General features: G+C 43.0%; 1 protein-coding gene across 2 annotated transcripts in view; it reads right to left on the reverse strand.

Annotated features, from left to right (window-relative positions):
* PPP1R1C (protein phosphatase 1 regulatory inhibitor subunit 1C) overlaps positions 1-16,398 on the reverse strand; it is a 119,718-nt gene extending 103,320 nt beyond the window's left edge. For both annotated transcript variants that reach the window (XM_073633743.1, XM_073633741.1), the window contains exon 1: positions 15,947-16,398. In XM_073633743.1, the coding sequence (XP_073489844.1) occupies positions 15,947-16,027 (81 nt within the window). In that variant the 5' untranslated portion in view covers positions 16,028-16,398. The remainder of the gene's footprint in view (positions 1-15,946) is intronic.
* Between the last annotated feature and the right edge of the window lie 629 nt (positions 16,399-17,027).

The following is a 17,027-nucleotide window of genomic DNA, read 5'->3' on the forward strand; positions in this document are numbered from 1 at the left end:
GTTTCACTCGTCTCTCTGCGGATGAGAGAACCTTTAGGAGGAGGGAGGGATTGTGCCTTTATTGTGGCTAGGCAGGTCACTTTTTGAAATCTTGTCCTACCCGTCCAGGGAACACCCAAACCTTGAGGTCCTGTCATGGACAGACCTTAGGTGGCGTTTCATCCCCAGTTCTACAGTAGGATAAGCCCCTGGTTTCGGTAACCCTTTCTTGGGCTGAGTCGTCCGTCGAGATACAGGCTCTAATCGACTCTGGGGCTACAGGCCTGTTCATTGATGCTGCCTTTGTATTGAAGCACTCGATTCCGCTGCAGCTGCGTGACACACCACTTGCCATTGAGGCTCTTGACGGGAGACCTCTACAGCCTGCCCATGTGACTCATGAGACGGTTCCATTGTCCATGGCCGTAGGGGCTCTTCACCATGAGATAATCCAATTCCAAGTTATTTCCTCACCTAAGTTTCCGCTGGTTATTGGTTATCCTTGGTTACAGAGGCACAACTCTTCTTTTGATTGGCTCCCTGCTGAGGTTCTCTCCTGATCACCACAATGCAGTGAGGCATGCTTCCAGAAGGTAGCCAAGGTCTTGTGCACCTCTTCACTCTCCTCCCTGCTGGAGGAGTACCGCGATTTTAGCGATGTCTTTGGTCAAAGGTCGAGCCAGTAGTTTGTCTCCACATTGGCCGTATGATTGCGCAATTGACCTTCAACCTGGTGCCATACCCCCTCATGGCCGGGTTTACCCTTTGTCAGTCTTGGAGGATAATGCCACGGAGGAGTATGTTGCAGATGTACCTTTCTGGAGGTTTCATCTGCAAATCCTCGTCTCCTGCTGGTGCTGGTTTCTTCTTTGTGAAGAAGAGTGGTGAACTGAGACCTTGTATTGATTATAGGGGTCTCAATTGTTTCACCATTAAGAATGCCTATCTGATTCTGTTGATTACGAAGTTATTTGACCGCCTCAAGGGAGCAACGGTTTTCACGAAGCTTGATTTGAGAGGGGCATACAATCTTGTGAGGATTAAGGAGGGCGACGAGTGGAAAACTGCGTTTAATACCAGAACAGGCCATTATGAGTACCTCGTAATGCCTTTTGGCCTTTGTAACGCCCCGGCAGTTTTCCAGGAATTTATCAATGATGTCCCCCCGAGATTTTTTGCAGTTATGTGTGGTGGTTTATCTCAATTACATCGTTATATTTTCCAAGTCCCTGGAGAGCCACCACACAGATGTCTGTCGTGTGCTTCAGAAACTAAGAGAGAACAATCTCTTTTGTAAACTGGAGAAATGCGAGTTCCATCGTGAACAGGTTAAATTCCTGGGCTATGTAATTTCCACTGCTGGTTTTTCGATGGACCCAGAGAAACTTTCGGCAGTCCTACAGTGGCCTCGACCTGTGGGTTTACGTCCTCTGCAGCATTTTTTGGGCTTTGCCAACTATTATCGGAAGTTTATTCATAACTTCTGATCTCTGGTCAAGCCCCTGACTGATATGACCAGAAAGGAAGGTAACCCACAGAGTTGGTCCCCGGAGTCCATTAAGGCCTTTGAGAGTGTCAAGGCTGCCTTTGTTTCTGCTCCTGTGTTGGCAAATCCTGATCCTACGTTACACTTTATCCTTGAGGTTGATGCTTCTGAGACTGGTGTTGGCATCATTCTGTCTCAACGTCCTACCTCAGAGCACTATGCATCCTTGTGGCTACTTTTCCAAGAAATTGTCACCTGCGGAGTGCAATTATGAGATTGGTGGCAGAGAGCTGTTGGTGATCATTTTAGCCCTGAAAGAATGGAGACATCTCCTCGAAGGTACCACTGTGCCGGTTCTCATTCTTGCTGACCATAAGAATCTCACATTCTTGTCTGGGGCTAAACGCCTCTCTCCCAGAAGGGCGCGATGGGCTCTTTTCTTGTCAAGTTTCAATTACATTGTCTCATTCTTACCTGGAACTCTTACTAAGAAGGTAAGGGCTGACACCTTGTCACAACAATTTTCCTCCACTTCCAAGTTGGAGTCGGTTCCGGTTCCTGTGATTCCTCCTATTCTTGCTACAGTTCGCACCAGTCTCACCTCCTTTGGGTAACAAAATTCTTGTTGCTCAGGTTCATGCTCCTCCTGAGAAACCTTGTGACCGCTGCTTTGTCCCAGAGAGTCTCCGTACTGCCGTGCTCCAGACTTACCATTCTCCCAAGGCAGCTGGCCATCCTGGGAAGAATCAACTCGTTTGGGCCATTTCCCAACAATTCTGGTGGCCTAGTCTACGTGCTGATGTAACTGCTTTCGTAGCTGCCTGTTCTGTGTGTGCTCAGAGTAAGACTCCACGACACCTTCCAGTGGGCCTTCTACAACCCATACCCAATGGAGAGAGGCCTTGGACCCACCTGTCTATGAGTTTAATTGTGGAGTTACCCAACTCCCAGGGCAACACAGTTATCCTTATGGTGGTTGACCAGTTCTCAAAGATGTGTCATTGTATTCCACTTAAGAAGTTGCCCACTTCTAAGGAACTGGCTTCCATAGTTGCTCAGAAGATCTTTTGCTTACATGGGCTACCCAAGGTGATTGTGTCAGACAGGGGTAGTCAGTTTGTGTCCCGGTTCTGGCGAGCACAGTTGGGAATTCAGCTTGCTTTTTAATCTGCGTATCACCCGCAGTCTAATGGGGCCGCAGAACGAGCCAATCGGTCATTGGAGGAATTCCTACGTTGCTCTATTTTTGACCATCATAACAACTGGTCAGACCTATTACCGTGGGCAGAGGCTTGAATTCTGCTTCCCGATTGTCCCCATTTATGGCAAATTATAGTTTCCAACCTTCCATGTTGCCTGACTCGTTTGTTCCGCAGAGTATTCCTGTGTTAGAGGAGCATCTCTGTGCTCATGCGTCATGCTAATGATAGGTACAGACTCCATACTGTCCATAGACGCCTGCCTGCGCCTTCCTACCAGGTTGGGGACAGGGTCTGGCTGTCATCTCGCAACCTCCGACTTCGTGTTCCCTCACTGAAGTTTGCAGCTCGGTTTATTGGGCCTTTCCACATTCTTCGCAGGATTAACCCAGTGGCTAACACATTAGACCTTCCTTCTAATATGCGTATTTTGAATGTATTTCATGTGTCCTTATTAAAACCTTTGATCTGCAACCGCTTTACCACCTCGGTGCCACGTCCTCACCCTGTACAGGTTGAGAAGCATGAGGAGTATGAAGTACAGTCCACTGTTGACTCCCGTAGGTTCCGTGGACGCATACAGTACCTGGTGCATTGGAAAGGGTACGGTCCAGAGGAACGCTCTTAGGTCTCATCCTCGGACGTACATGCCCCTGTCCTCCTCCGTGATTTCCATAGACGTTTTCCCCTCAAGCCTGGTGGACCGCCGAGGGGGAGGGGTCGTTGAGGAGGGGGTACTGTAAGGGCTGGGCGCAGCCCTTCCTTCTCTGAGTTGGCCACTCAGCTGTCGGCTTATTGCCAGCTCCCATCTCTCTCCACAGTTACTCAGCTGTTGATGATATCCTGCTCCTCAGTCCTGCCTACTTAAGCCGTCCAGTCCAGAGGAGCTCTGCTTTCGCCTTGGTCAACATCAAAAGAAACATCTCCTGCATTCCTGTTTAAAGACTGGCTTTGCTGACATCCCTTCTGGCTCCAGATCCTGCTTGCTGTTCCACTGCATTGATCCCTGACTTCTGGCTTGGCTGACTATCCATTGCTATGCAGACCCTGACTATTTTAAAGAAGGTCTACTTTAAGGTAGACTCAGATAAAGTGTTTTTTGTATTTTTTCACTGTGCGCAAAACCCTATACAATGGAAGCTTTTCATTTTTTTTGTGATATTGTGCTGGAGTTTATATGTGTTTGTGAGACTCTTGCTTGTGGCATAGCAGTGAAAGCATATTTTTTAGGTACAAGGAGGCCCAACTTTTGTTTAACCATGCCACTTAAGCTACTCGCTCCACGGGTCACTTCCTCCCTCAAGTGTCCCTCATTCTGTTCAAAAGTTGGGATGTATGTATCACTAAAGCTGTGCCCTCTCTCCTACCGGGCGCAGCATGGAAGTTTTAGTTTGCCTCATCTGCCCCGTAGCGAGTGAGAGGGAAGCGGGGAATGCATAACTCCTCCCCTTCATTACACTGCCATTTAGCGGCAGTTCAGCACAGCCCAAATTTTCAATATTGTTAGATGTCACATGAAGGAGGTAGTAAGGGGGCTGTAGACCGTGGGGGCTTGCATTGCGAAAGATAGGGGAGGGAGTGGCAGGATGACGATGGGGGGGAGGGACAGCATCAAAATGCACCTTTGCCTGTGTAGGCAGATATCCTTGCACTGGCTGTGGGTGCATGTGAGGATATAGCATATCATTAAAGAGGTCGGGTGCATAACCACAATATGGGCTATGTGAAACATCACTATGACAGGGGTTAAGGAGTAATCTCAAGGAGAAACTGCAACCAGTTCTTGGCATGGTACCTGTTAGGTGACAGGTTCTCCGGTAGCGAGGGGGGTCAGTGCTTTGACTCCCTCCCTAGCTTTCTATCTATACCAGTCACCGGGAGTGGAGTTACATTACAGAGATCTATGACCTGGTCAGTAGGTATGGGAAGAGAAGAGCTAGCAAAACAATCATCTCCTGCGCTCCAGTGTTTTGCTAGACACGGGTGGTGTGGTCCATTCTTTGGTGTAAAGCAAAGTCTATAATCTTGCAGCCCTCCTCAGAACAATGGGTATTCATACAACTAAAGAAAAAACAGGAAAAAAAAAAGAAAAAAAAGGAGGGCGCACCGACCTAGTGCATTACTGATAAAAGGTTTTAATAAAAGTATAAAAACAATGAAACTACTCACAAACATACGTGAATACAGGCTTTTCTTAGCAATCAAACTGCATCCCTTGGCACCTGCAGACAGGACCTGATGACGGGAGGTATAAGATGGCACTCCAAACGGCTAAACGGCTGACGTGTTTCAGTGGCGTGCCCCCTTCCTCAGAGCCTAGGCGGTCTGTGGCTCCTCTGTCCTGTGTGCCCCAATATATACATCCATATGACCACGCCCCAGGTGACCACTACCCTACTAAGCCACGCCCATCAACATGAGCTGGTTCCAACCAAAGGAGCAGAACTTTTCCCTTTTGCAACACGCTACGCTAATGTCACCAAGTGCAGGGTGGCCGACAGACCAATCCATTAGCCACACTGATATTGAATCATTCTAACAAATGTGTTGGACAGGGTGAAAACTTGTTAGTTGCCTAATATGCATTACACTAGCTGCAATCTGGCTAATGCAGGTGTTCAATATCATGTACATAGTAGTGCATAGCCCGATCCCCCCCGAAAGGAAATATCAGGCCAAAACCTACTCTCACCAATCTCTCTCTCCATGACTCCATGTGGGGGGGGAGGGGAGGGGCTGCTAGCATCCATTCCATCAGCCCCGGGGTCCCTCATTGTCCTACAGCGCGCGTTGGAAAGCATGCCGTCATAGATCCAGGAAGTGTGGATGTCCCTGCGTTCCAACCCACACTGCCAGTTTATGCGGCGTCATATCCGGTCCTGCGCGTGCATCCAGAGTGGGTCAATCGTACAAAGAGTGCGGCCCGGAAGTGCGGGTGTGTTTGTGTTCCACCCAACATTTCCAGCCGTTAGAGGGCGGCGCTAACGCCCATCCCCTTCTGTATCTGGTTCATGCGCACATGGGCATCCATGTATAGAGCGCCGCTCCCTCTAGTGGCCCAAATAGGGAGAAGGAAATAAGAGAATTAAATAAAAGCCAATTTGACCTACAGTTCAGCTGTAGGATGGTATTAATGGTCACATTCTGGTTTGCACTATGTGTTCAGCGGAACCCCATTCTGTTACTGTGAGTGAGGTAACTTAGGTACACTGACTGTTGGAATGGACAGAGACTCAGGCCATCACTTCGAATGCAACACATATCAGTACAAGTTTGTAGAACATGAGACAAAGCAGCTTAGGAAGGAACTGCGTACTTTGGGTACTGCAAACATATGGCTCATCTCTGAGTTAAGAGGCTGCCTTAATGTTTGACTTTTCACATGACTGACTCCTGCCTGGTCCCGGGCATTGGCAAGAACGCCTTCAGGCCAAGTATTACCCTACGTGCAAGGGTTAGTAACTCTCTTCAATGCCTGGCCTAACCCAAAGAACCCACCCTAGGGTAGGCCTCTCTTGTGACCCTGGCTTGGCACCCAAAAAGTGAGGGGAAACATAGGGTGTGATAATCAACCCAGCCCCCCCCCCCCCCCATTACCCTAAAACCCATTCTTCTACTTCTGAGTATGGGGATAACCACGTGAGACTTGTTTGTTGCTTAGAAGCATAGAGGACCCGAAAGCCAAGAAGCACCTTCAAGCTTTCAGGGTGCATAAATAATGCATATGATTTACAATTCTTGAGGCCCTGATGTTCCAGGATAGGAGAAACACCCACAAAATGAGCACATTTTGCAAAGCAGACCATCCAGCGTATATAATTAGAGGCATAGTGAGTCTTTTGAAGATTACATTTATTTTTTTACCCACAGCTATCAGTTAATAAGATCTTTTTCAAACACAGCATGGACATATTTTGAATTACACCCTAGAGTTCCAGGACAGTAGAAATGCCTACAAAATAACCTAATTTTAGAGAGTAAACATCCAAGAGTATTTTTTTAAAGAGGCATAATAAATCTTTTTTGTCATACCTTTATGAAAGATGTGGAAAGAAAAAGAAAATATATTTAATATAGTTAGTCAGGTTGAAAAAAGACCATCTAGTTCAACCATAAAAAATAAATAAATAAATAAAATAAATATCATACAATCCCATATACCCAATCCTATACCCACAGTTGATCCAGAGGAAGGTAAAAAACCCCCCAGAAAAACAGGATCCAATTTGCTACAGCAGGGGAAAAAAACTCCTTCCTGATCCCAGAGAGGCAAACGGATTTTCCCTGGATCAACTTTACCTATAAATGTTAGTACCCAGTTATATTATGTACATTTAGGAAAGAATCCAGACCTTTCTTCAAACAATCTACTGAGCTGACCAGAACCACCTCTGGAGGGAGTCTATTCCACATTTTCACAGCTCTTACTGTGAAGAAACCTTTCCAAATTTGGAGATGAAATCTCTTTTCCTTTAGACGTAAAGAGTGCCCCTTTGTCCTCAGTGTTGACTGCTGATCATATCCCCCTTTAATCTCCTCTTCTCAAGAGTGAATAAATTCAGTTCCTCTAATCTTTCCTCATCGCTGAGCTCCTCCATGCCTCTTATCAATTTGGTTGCCCTTCTCTGCACTATCTCCAATTCCCTGATATCCCTTTTGAGAACTGGTGCCCAAAACTGAACTGCATATTACAGATGAGGTCTTACTAATGATTTGTACAGGGGTAAAATGATCTCTCTCTCTTTCCCTCGAGTCCATACCTCTCTTAATACAAGAAAGGACTTTGCTCCCTTTGGAAACCACAGCTTAGCATTGCATGCTATTATTGAGCTTATGATCTACCAAACCCCCAGATCTTTCTCCACCACTGACTCCCCCTAGTATGTATGATGCATGCATATTCTTAGGCCCCCAAGTGCATAACTTTACATTTATCAACAATAAACCTCATCTGCCACATAGTCACCCAATTAGACAGTGCATTGAGGTCGGCTTGTAAATTGGAGACATCCTGTAAGGACGTTATTCCACTGCATAGCTTAGTGTGATCTGCAAAGACAGAAATGTTACTTTTGATCCCAGACCCAATATCATTTATAAACATATTAAAAAGTAAGGGTCCCAGCACTGAACCTTGGGGTACACCACTGATAACCTTAGACCATTCAGAGTAAGAATCATTAACCAATACTCTCTGAATTCTGTCTTCTAGCCAGTTTTCTATCCATTTACAAACTGATATTTCCAAGCCTGTAGACCTTACCTTACACATGAGCCGTGTGTTGGGAACTGTGTCAAACGCTTTTGCAAAATCCAAGTATACCACGTCCACCGCCACCCCTCTGTCCAAGGTTTTACTTACCACCTCATGAAAATAAATCAGGTTTGTTTGACAACTTCTGTCTTTTATGAATCCATGCTGTCTGTTGCTTAAAATATTTTTTTCCAGCAAGAACTCGTCTATGTGGTCTTTTATTAAACTCTCCAGTATCTTCCTGACTATAGAAGTTAAACTAACAGGTCTATATAGTTACTTGGTAAAGACTTTGTTCCCTTTTTAAATATAGGCACCACATTGGCCTTACGCCAATCCAGTGGTACTATTCCCGTCATTAATGAGTCCCTTAAAATTAGATACAATGGCTTTGAAATTACAGAGCTCAGTTCTTTTAGGATCCGTGGGTGGATGCCATCTGGTCCAGGTGCTTTATCCACAATTATTCTGTCTAAATATTTCTGGACCATATCCCTTTTGAGCAATTGTGGATCATTTGGGGCTGTGTCAATACCACCCCATTATGGACATGAGCTCCCCCATGCTCCTTTGTATACACAGAGCTGAAAAAAGTATTTAATAAATGTGCCTTCTCTTTGTCCCCAGTCACCCACTCTAGATTATTTTGTAAAGGGCCTACATGCTCAGACCTGACCTTTTTACTATTAATATATTTGAAGAATTTTGTGGGGATTGTCCTACTTTCTTTTGCAATCTGACGTTCGTTTTGAGTTTTTGCATCCTTGATTTCCTTTTTACATATTCTGTGATATTATTTGTAACATTTAAACGACATTAGTGTTCCTTCATTTTTATATTTTTTAAAAGCTCTTTTCTTATTGTTTATAGCTTTTTTAACTTTGGCCGTGAGCCACATAGGTTTTATTTTTAGCCTTTTAAACTTATTGCCCATGGGAATATACTTTGCAGTGAGTTCACAAACAGTCACTTTGAAGAATTTCCATTTCTGTTCTGTGCCCATTGATACCACATTTTCCCTCCCAGTCCAAGTCCTGGAGAGCAGCCCTCATCCTTGGAAAATTTGTTCTCTTGAAGTTAAGCGTTTTTATCTTTCCTGTATGCGTTTTTTGCTTACTGCTAACATCAAATGAAATCATGTTATGGTCACTGCTACCTAGATGTTCCTTTATATGAACATTAGTAATAAGCTCTGCATAGTTTGAGATTACCAAGTCCAACAGAGCATCATTCCTAGTTGGGGCCTCAAAAAACAGGACTATAAAATTGTCCTGTAATAGGTTTATACATTTTTGCTCTTTAACTGTCTCAGCAGTGCCATTACTCCAGTAAATTTCTGGGTAGTTAAAATCCCCCATTATTATCACCATCCCAGCCCTTGCAGCCCTTTCCATCTGTGCAAGGAGCCGAGTCTCTACTTCCTCATTAACATTGGGTGGTCTATAACAAACTCCAATGATTAACTTTGAACTACGCACATCTATATGCAGTTCCACCCATAATGCTTCAGACTCATCACACTCTCCAGCAACCAGGTCCTCTTTCACACTCGCTTTGAGATCACTTCTCACATAGAGACAGACCCTGCCACCTTTCCTTTTTACCCTGTCTCTCCGAAAGAGTGCATAGCCAGGAATATTAATAGCCCAGTCATGTGAAGAATGAAGCCAAGTTTCAGCAATACCGATTACATCATAGCTCTCCTCATGCACCAGAGCTTCCAACTCACCTATTTTGCTTGGCAGACTTCTGGCATTGGTGAAAAAACACTTTAATGCATTATTACATTTTGCTCTGGTGTTTTTCATATCTTGTTTAGTAGTACAAATGGCACTATCATTTCCAATAATTGATTGCAACATGGGAACTTTCTTGTCACCTGCCATAACCCTGCCCCATCTATCCCCATTCCACCCTCCATTAATATCTGACCCTTAACTGACCTGTCTGCCCGATGGAATTCTAGTTCACCCTCCTCCTTAATCCTAGTTTAAATACTCCTGTGTATATTTCTTACACACAGCACAGCCATATTTAGAATTACTCCCCAAAACACATTCTACTACTACTACTACTACTGAGTATGGCAATACCACATGTGAGACTTTTTCAAAGTTTGGAATGATTATCTACTGCATATTGTATCTTGTGTATCACAAAAATTAACATTGTGTTAAAAACAGTTTACTGTTAGGCTACTTTCACACTGGGGCGGTGAGGGCATCGGCGGTAAGCGTCGCTAGTTTTAGAGGCGCTTTTCGGCCGCTAGAGGGGCACTTTTAACGAAGGGGCTATTAGCGCCCATGTAGCGCTGCTGTCAAAGCGCTTTGGCAGCACTGGCAATGCATTCCAATGGGCTCCTCCACCGCCCCAAAGATGCTGCTTGCAGGACTTTTAATGTCCCGCAAACGCACCAGGAGAGGCGCTTTACAGGAGCTATTTTTAGCGCTAAAACACCTGTAAAGCGCCTCAGTGTGAAAGTGGCTTTATGCTGTATGAATGGTCAGGGGATATAGCTACGTGTTGCATCATCGATAGCAGTCCCTATAAGCCAAGCAAGCCTAGCCTACTAGTATGTGGTTGCCCCCAGGAATGCCACTGGTCAGGAAGTAAAGTAGGCTAAACAAAGGATGAGCAAAAGAGTTCTTGTGGTTCCAGGAGTGCATTTGTGTGTAGGTACTGAGATTGGTGTCTCGCAAGAACCTAGTGGGATGTGCAGATGGGGCAGTTCAGGCAGCAGGCAGAGGTGTGGTAAGGAAACAGGCCAATGATCGGTATAGGAGTCAGAAAAAAACACGGTCAATAAACAGGGCATGTTCAGTACAGACGGCAGGCAAAGGCAACATTGTTACTGACTGTACTGACACTGGTGACACTGTACTGGTGTGGAGACAATCAGGGACATTATTGATTTTGCATTTGCTTTGGTGACATGGGCAATGGTGTGGGTTAGAGGTCAGGAACATTGTTGCTGGCTGCAAAGGGTTTAGTGACACTGTCATAGGTTTGGCTGCGATCAGGAACACGGTTGCTGGCTTACTTTGGTCTGGCAACACTGGGACTGGTGGGGCAGTGATCAGGAACACTGTTGCTGGTTGCATTGGCTGTGGTGACACTGGTACTTTGGTGACTGTGCTCAGGGACACTGTTGATGGCTGCACTAGTTTGGGTCATTGGCATGGTAGCACTTAGAAACACTGACTGGCTGCTGGTGTGACAGCAATAAGGAACACTGTTGCTGGCTTCCGCTGGTCTGGTGACACTAGGACTGGAGTGGCTAGCGATCAGAAACACTTGCTGGATGCACTGGTCTGGTGACACTGGGACTCGTGTGGCTGCAATAGTTTGGGTTATTGGCACTTGTGTGGCAGCGATCAGGAACACTGTTGCGTGACTACTGGTGTGATAGTGATCAGGAACACTGTTGCTGGCTTACAATGGTCAGGTGACATTGGTACTGGAGTGGCTAGCGATCAGAAACACTGTTGCTGACTTTCACTGGTCTGGTGTTCCTGGGACTGGTGTAAATACAAGAACAAACAGGGAGATTCAGATTTTTTTAAGGGTCATTGAAATTGTCACTGGGCACACTGGCATAAGTTCGTCAGCACTCCACAAAAGGGGGACCACCTTTAGAAACAGGGAAAGGATCCAGAGTTATGACTCCACACACATATAACACAATGAGAGTGCCAAATAAATGTCCAAGAGCCCAAGGTAATCTAATTATAAAATTGATTTATAGCAGAATAAAGCCAACGTGTTTTGGGGACCAAACACACTACCCCTTCATCAGGGCTTAGGCCCTGTTCACATCTTTTTTTTAGGTGTCCCGGTTTACGAGCAGAATTGCTGTGATTCTGCCCACAATCCCGAATCGGCGCCTGTGATCACTGTAATTTCCAATGGCACCCCAATCGTGGTGCGATTTTGCCGTGATTGTCGACCGATGAATTGCAGTAAAATCGCACAATCAGAATTGCTGTACGCCTGTTGCCCAAAAGAGGTTCTGGAACTTCTTTTGGGCGACAGGAGCAATTCTGTTTGCACGATTTTACCACGATTCATCGGGCAACAATCGCAACATTTGTAAATATGTGTGGAAGCTGCACTGCCTCGTCAATGCCCTCTGCCCTGTTGTCCCAATTCAAATTTTTAAGAGTCTCCATGTTGGAGCATATTGATGTCTATATCAATGGGTAAATTAAAGGCAGGTATTCCTGGAGGCAGTCCATTACTCAAAGACACAGGCACACATTAGAAGCCAAGCAAAGAACAGCAGCAGCTGAAGGGGTCCTCATTTAATTTCTCTTTAATTTATTCATTTCTTTATATAGACCAAAAAGGAGACAAAGATTAGAGTTAGAACAGAGGGGCCTTGACAGGGCAGTGCAGCTTCCACATATAAAGGCAAACCTCTGTTTTTAATGCAAATTGGCTGGCTTGCTGGTAGGTGTGCTGGAAATAGTTTTTTTATTTGTGCTAATACATTTTTAGAGGTCTGATACAGATTAGCTAGTCATGATTGCCATGTCTTGACTGACAGACGAGGGACTCCTCATGGGCCAACCTATCTCAATATTATTATACTCATTTATCTACATTCAGACATGTGTTATTTACCCTTTAATAAACTTTTTCTATTAACCTTTTGCTTACATGCTCTTTCTATTCTCTATTTTTTTATTATGGAGTCATGCCCCTTTACTATAATCTAGTCTATTGTTTTTAAAATTAAATTGCATTCAATATTATTTCCTTGTTTTTTGGAAAACTCAATAAAATTATTTTTAAAACCAATTAGCTAGTCCAAACTGTGACAGAATTGTTAAAAGGTTCAACTTAGAGGTTAAAACTGCTTTGCCAGAAAAACTATACTAAAGTTTTTGTTTAGACTGAAGTCCTTCCTTAATACACTCTTGAATTCCAGTTATATTTAATGCATGAATGTTGACAAAAGAAAAACAGTATTCACAAGAATTTTGTATGCTAATACCCCATACACACAGTACATTAAAAAATGTGTTTAGGAAATAAGTATTGAACACGTCAACATTTTTCTAGGTAAATTCTAAAGTTGCTATTGACGTGAAATTTTCAAAAGGAATGCAAAAAGGAATGAAAAGCCAAGACACCAGCTCAAATGTATCAGTAATTAGAAAGCAATCCTGCTCCTTGTCAGTGCAAATGAATATCAGCTGGTTCAGTCTCAACTGATGGCCAGGTGCTCCTTGCAAGATCTCTGACAGCGCAGTGAAAACAATTATCAGAAGAGTTGTCCAAGAGCCAAGGACCACTTGTGGAAAGCTTCAGAAAGACCTGGAATTAGCAGGTACAATTGTTTCAAAGAAAACAATAAGTAATGTACTCAACTGCCATGGCCTGTATGCACGCTCACCATGCAAGACTCCATTGTTGAAGAAAAAGCATTTTGAAGCTTTTGTTTAAAGTTTGCTACACAACATTTAGACAAGCCTATGAAATACTGAGAGAATATATTTTCCAGACAGTGCCTGAGGGTTTTCTGTCCTAAGAGAATTTTCTCTTTGTTTTTTCTTATATGCTCCAGGACATCCCTAACGGGTATCCCGCATTTTTTATGTAGTTGATTGCCTGATACAAGCCTGTTTTTGTTAATATTTATTTTATGGTGGTTGATCTGGGCTAACCTTACCCATTTTCTACTGGGAGAATATAGTCTGGTCAGATGAGACCGAAATTGAACTCTTTGGATGCCATAATGCACACCATGTTTGGAGGTCAAATAGCACAGCACATCACCCCAAAAACACCCCAATACCACCAGTGAAGTTTGGAGGTGGGAAGATCATGGTGTGGGCCTGTTTTTCAGCATACGGTACTGGCAAACGTTATATTAAAGGAAGGATGAATGGAAAAATGTACCAAGATACTCTTGAAAAAAATCAGCTGCCATCTACCAGGATGATGAACATGAAATGAGGGTGGACATTTCAGCAAGACAATGATTACAAACACAAAGCGAAGGAAACTCTCAATTGAATTCAAAGAAAGAAAATAAAGCTGGAGTGGCCCAGCCAATCACCTGACCTAAATCCAACAGAAAATCTATGGAAAGAACTAAAGATCAGTTCATAGAAGAGGCCCACGGAACCTTCAAGATTTGAAGACTGTTTGGAAAAATGGGTCAAAATCACACCTGAGCAATGCATGCCACTAAATTCTCCATACAGGAAAATTCTCCATACAGGAGGTGTCTTGAAGCTGTCATTACCAAAGGATTTTGTACAACGTATTAAATACATTTCAGTTAGTATGTTCAACACTTTTTCCCTGTGTCATTCCATTTTATTACACATAACGTCTATTTGAACTTATTCGTTTTGGTTTCTTTGCATGTATGGATTGCATGGGTTGACACTGACATTTCATGTTAATAGCACCTTTAGAAACATTTACCTAGCAAATGGTGACGTGTTCAATACTTATTTTACCCCCAGTATATCTTGAATGTATGCCAGCTTTAGGTCAGTGTGAGGCACCCTTGATGTTTACCCTGATCACAGCCAGCAATACACACTGTCTTGTATTTGCCAAGCTCATCTCACTACATGCACTAAAACGGTTGGGTGTTTTTAGGGTTTGATAGTCAGGAGGCCACCAGACAGGCTGTCACCAAAGCCTCCTCCCTTTATTTGTGTTAAGACTAGAGGACAGAAACAAAAAACAAGGTTCATCCAGAATTTCTAGGACTAGAGGACAGGTGCAACACAGGACAGCCTTAGTTCTCAGGCAGCAGGCCAGCATAACACATACACCCGATCATTGCAAATGCTCATATAACTGCTGGTAAATCTAAACAACGATTGCTCATTCCCTTCCCCCCGTAGAAAAGTGCACAATCTTTTCTTTCTTGATGCAGCCTCACCCAACCAGTTGGATTTTATTGATTGACACTGTATCCATCCACGCACATTCTTTAAAGAAGTTCAATATTGATTCATTTTATAGACACGATTAATCAAGATGTAAATGAATTAGAACATATATGAATTTGACAAAACTGGAATCTGCAATGCTTTGAACCATGCAAATCTGAAATGCTTCAAGTGACCTCTGGTATTTTGTAAATTATATATGCGTAGATCCACAGATTATAAAAACTACAATCAATAAAGTAATTTATTGCAAAAAAACTTAGATAAGTGCATAAAACCCATGTGCTTCTTTGGCAGAAGGAAGTAGGTTAACAAACCCACTGTAAATAATGTATAAGGTATGACCTCCAAATATTAGGATTATTAATGAGAGTATTTAGTGTATAAATCATAAATTACACTTAGAGGATAGTAAGTTATGCAAAGAGATTTTACATTCTCCAGATTAAGATATTATTAATGGACATGTACCCCAAGTATTAACATATCAGAGCGTTTTTAAGCAGAGCATGATCCCTTCTATGTTTACATTAAAACCATGTTAAAAAGAATGGTAAATTCCTAAGGTATTGAGGCAATAGAACAGAAAAATGTCTTTACTATGCAGAAAAACAGAGGCCATACATTTTCTTACTCCTTGGAACCAGTTCAATGGGTTTTGTGAAAAAAGCTTAGCAAGCGGACTCAGATAAAATAAAAATACAGCTGAGAAACCGATACGCAGCACTATCTGTGTAGACAGAAGTATAGGAGAAACTAGATTAGTGTATCAGTTATAATTTCATAAGACCTTTTAGGAAAATGGATGGGGCCCATCAAGCTTCGTGAATGATATGAAGGGATGGCAAAATGTAAAGACAAAGGCGTAGGGTCATATTTCCAAATGCCTTTGCTATAAATGTACATTAGAAAAAATACGGAACTTCTGCTTTTAATGTAAGGTGCTGAGTATACAATGTTGCAACATTAATAATTAAATACGTATACAATAAATCAGATCAAATTTCAACTATGTAATATGTTATTTTACTTACCATGAAACCTAAAATATAATAAATATAAGTTTATTTTTTAATGTCTTTTTTCAGAAAATAAGAAAAACAATTTTTACCTGTTCTGAGGCTTCTGGATCCAGCTGACTTTGAAATAATGGAACTGCAAATTGTATCTTTTTGGGACTGTTGGGCTCCATATTGTAGTGAAGGAAAAAAAAACAAAACCCTCAATTAGCCAAGAAGTCCAAGTGTTTTGCCCCTGGCACACGCCTTTAAAGAGATTCTCTCTGCTATTAGATGATAGCTGTAGTTTCTCCGTTATCAAGTGCTGCTGCATGAAATAAGCAACTCCCTTATTCCACATCAATAGCAGTTCTTGTAACTGGCTCCTTTTTTTTCTTCAGTCCTTTAGATCCTCTCCGCACAAAGCTAAAGCAACAATGAGCTAATTGTGTACCAGTTTTGCTTCTGCACATGCCAGGGATTCACTCAGAATCTAATTGAAAATGCAATGCTAGCCTTGAATGGCCCAGTGCCCTGGGATTTTTTTTTTTTAAAAGTGCATAGATCCACTGTACATTACCAAAGCTTTACTCACAAATGCAATATAAGCTCCCTCTGAGCATTGCTGATGGACCATTAATATTTGATCATGACAATTCAGAGAGTGAGGAGGCTTAACAGCATCCAGCTAATATATCTCAAGCTTACCACTTTTAGTGTGTCCAGATGTTTAGAGAGAAAGTGTTCTCTTTTTTACAAGGCAAACAAATCGGTTTTAACTGACGCTAACACATTTGAAAATATTTGGTCGTCTCAAGTGTCAGCCATCTAGTTAGGCAAGTTCATTTTGCAGTTCATTCCATGAAAAATGTTATATAGTGGTCAATTAGTGGCCATTGTATGACTCTCCCTCTATGATGAATGCAGGATTACTATTCATACAAGTGCATTTTCACATCTAATTGACAGTTGATGTACAGCTGTCATAAAGACTAATAGCAGATACTGCACAGTCATATAGACTCTCTCCCTTAGCCTAGGTTCTCACTATGCTGGTCTCCCGGTGGCTGTGTTTGAATGAGCTGCTGAACATACAGAAAACACAGGGAAAAGGTCCCAACACAGGGTAAAAAACACCCTTCTAAAAAAACAGCCACAGGGAAATCGATCTGTGGATGCTTTGAGGTACTAATG

This window comes from Aquarana catesbeiana, linkage group LG06 (genome assembly GCF_042186555.1).
Source record: "Aquarana catesbeiana isolate 2022-GZ linkage group LG06, ASM4218655v1, whole genome shotgun sequence".
In the NCBI taxonomy this organism is placed as follows: domain Eukaryota; kingdom Metazoa; phylum Chordata; class Amphibia; order Anura; family Ranidae; genus Aquarana; species Aquarana catesbeiana.